Source organism: Trypanosoma equiperdum, assembly GCF_001457755.1.
Source record: "Trypanosoma equiperdum strain OVI genome assembly, contig: ctg_886, whole genome shotgun sequence".
In the NCBI taxonomy this organism is placed as follows: domain Eukaryota; phylum Euglenozoa; class Kinetoplastea; order Trypanosomatida; family Trypanosomatidae; genus Trypanosoma; species Trypanosoma equiperdum.
Window position 1 is genome coordinate 3,602 of NW_027124849.1, and position 333 is coordinate 3,934.

General features: G+C 24.3%; 1 pseudogene across 1 annotated transcript in view; it reads right to left on the reverse strand.

Annotated features, from left to right (window-relative positions):
• Positions 1-239: 239 nt before the first annotated feature.
• The window catches only part of TEOVI_000426400:pseudogene, a 1,588-nt pseudogene continuing 1,494 nt past the window's right edge, over positions 240-333 (reverse strand). The window contains exon 4 of the mRNA in view: positions 240-333. This exon is cut by the window's right edge and continues 11 nt beyond it. Within this exon, the coding sequence occupies positions 240-333 (94 nt within the window).

Here is a 333-nt window from a genome sequence, read left to right on the forward strand (position 1 = left end):
ATTACTTTATACTCATATCATATCATTTACATTTTACTTAGATTCGAAAAATACATATTATATATATTTTTTTCGTTTCTTAAAAATTTATACATTTTTACAAAAAGGTGTTAAAATATGTAAAATTCTCTCAAAAATTAAAATTTTAAAAATTTTCATAAAAATAAGCAAAATTTCTTATAATCCTTAAAATGCTACCATACTCACAAAAGCTGCAGAAAAAAGAGAAAATTTCTTATTTTTACTAGAAACCTGTAGTCCTTTCAATAATAATTCTCCCATTTGCATTCAGGGGCCTTGTTGCATTCGGGTTCTAGTTTCCCTTTGCATTTC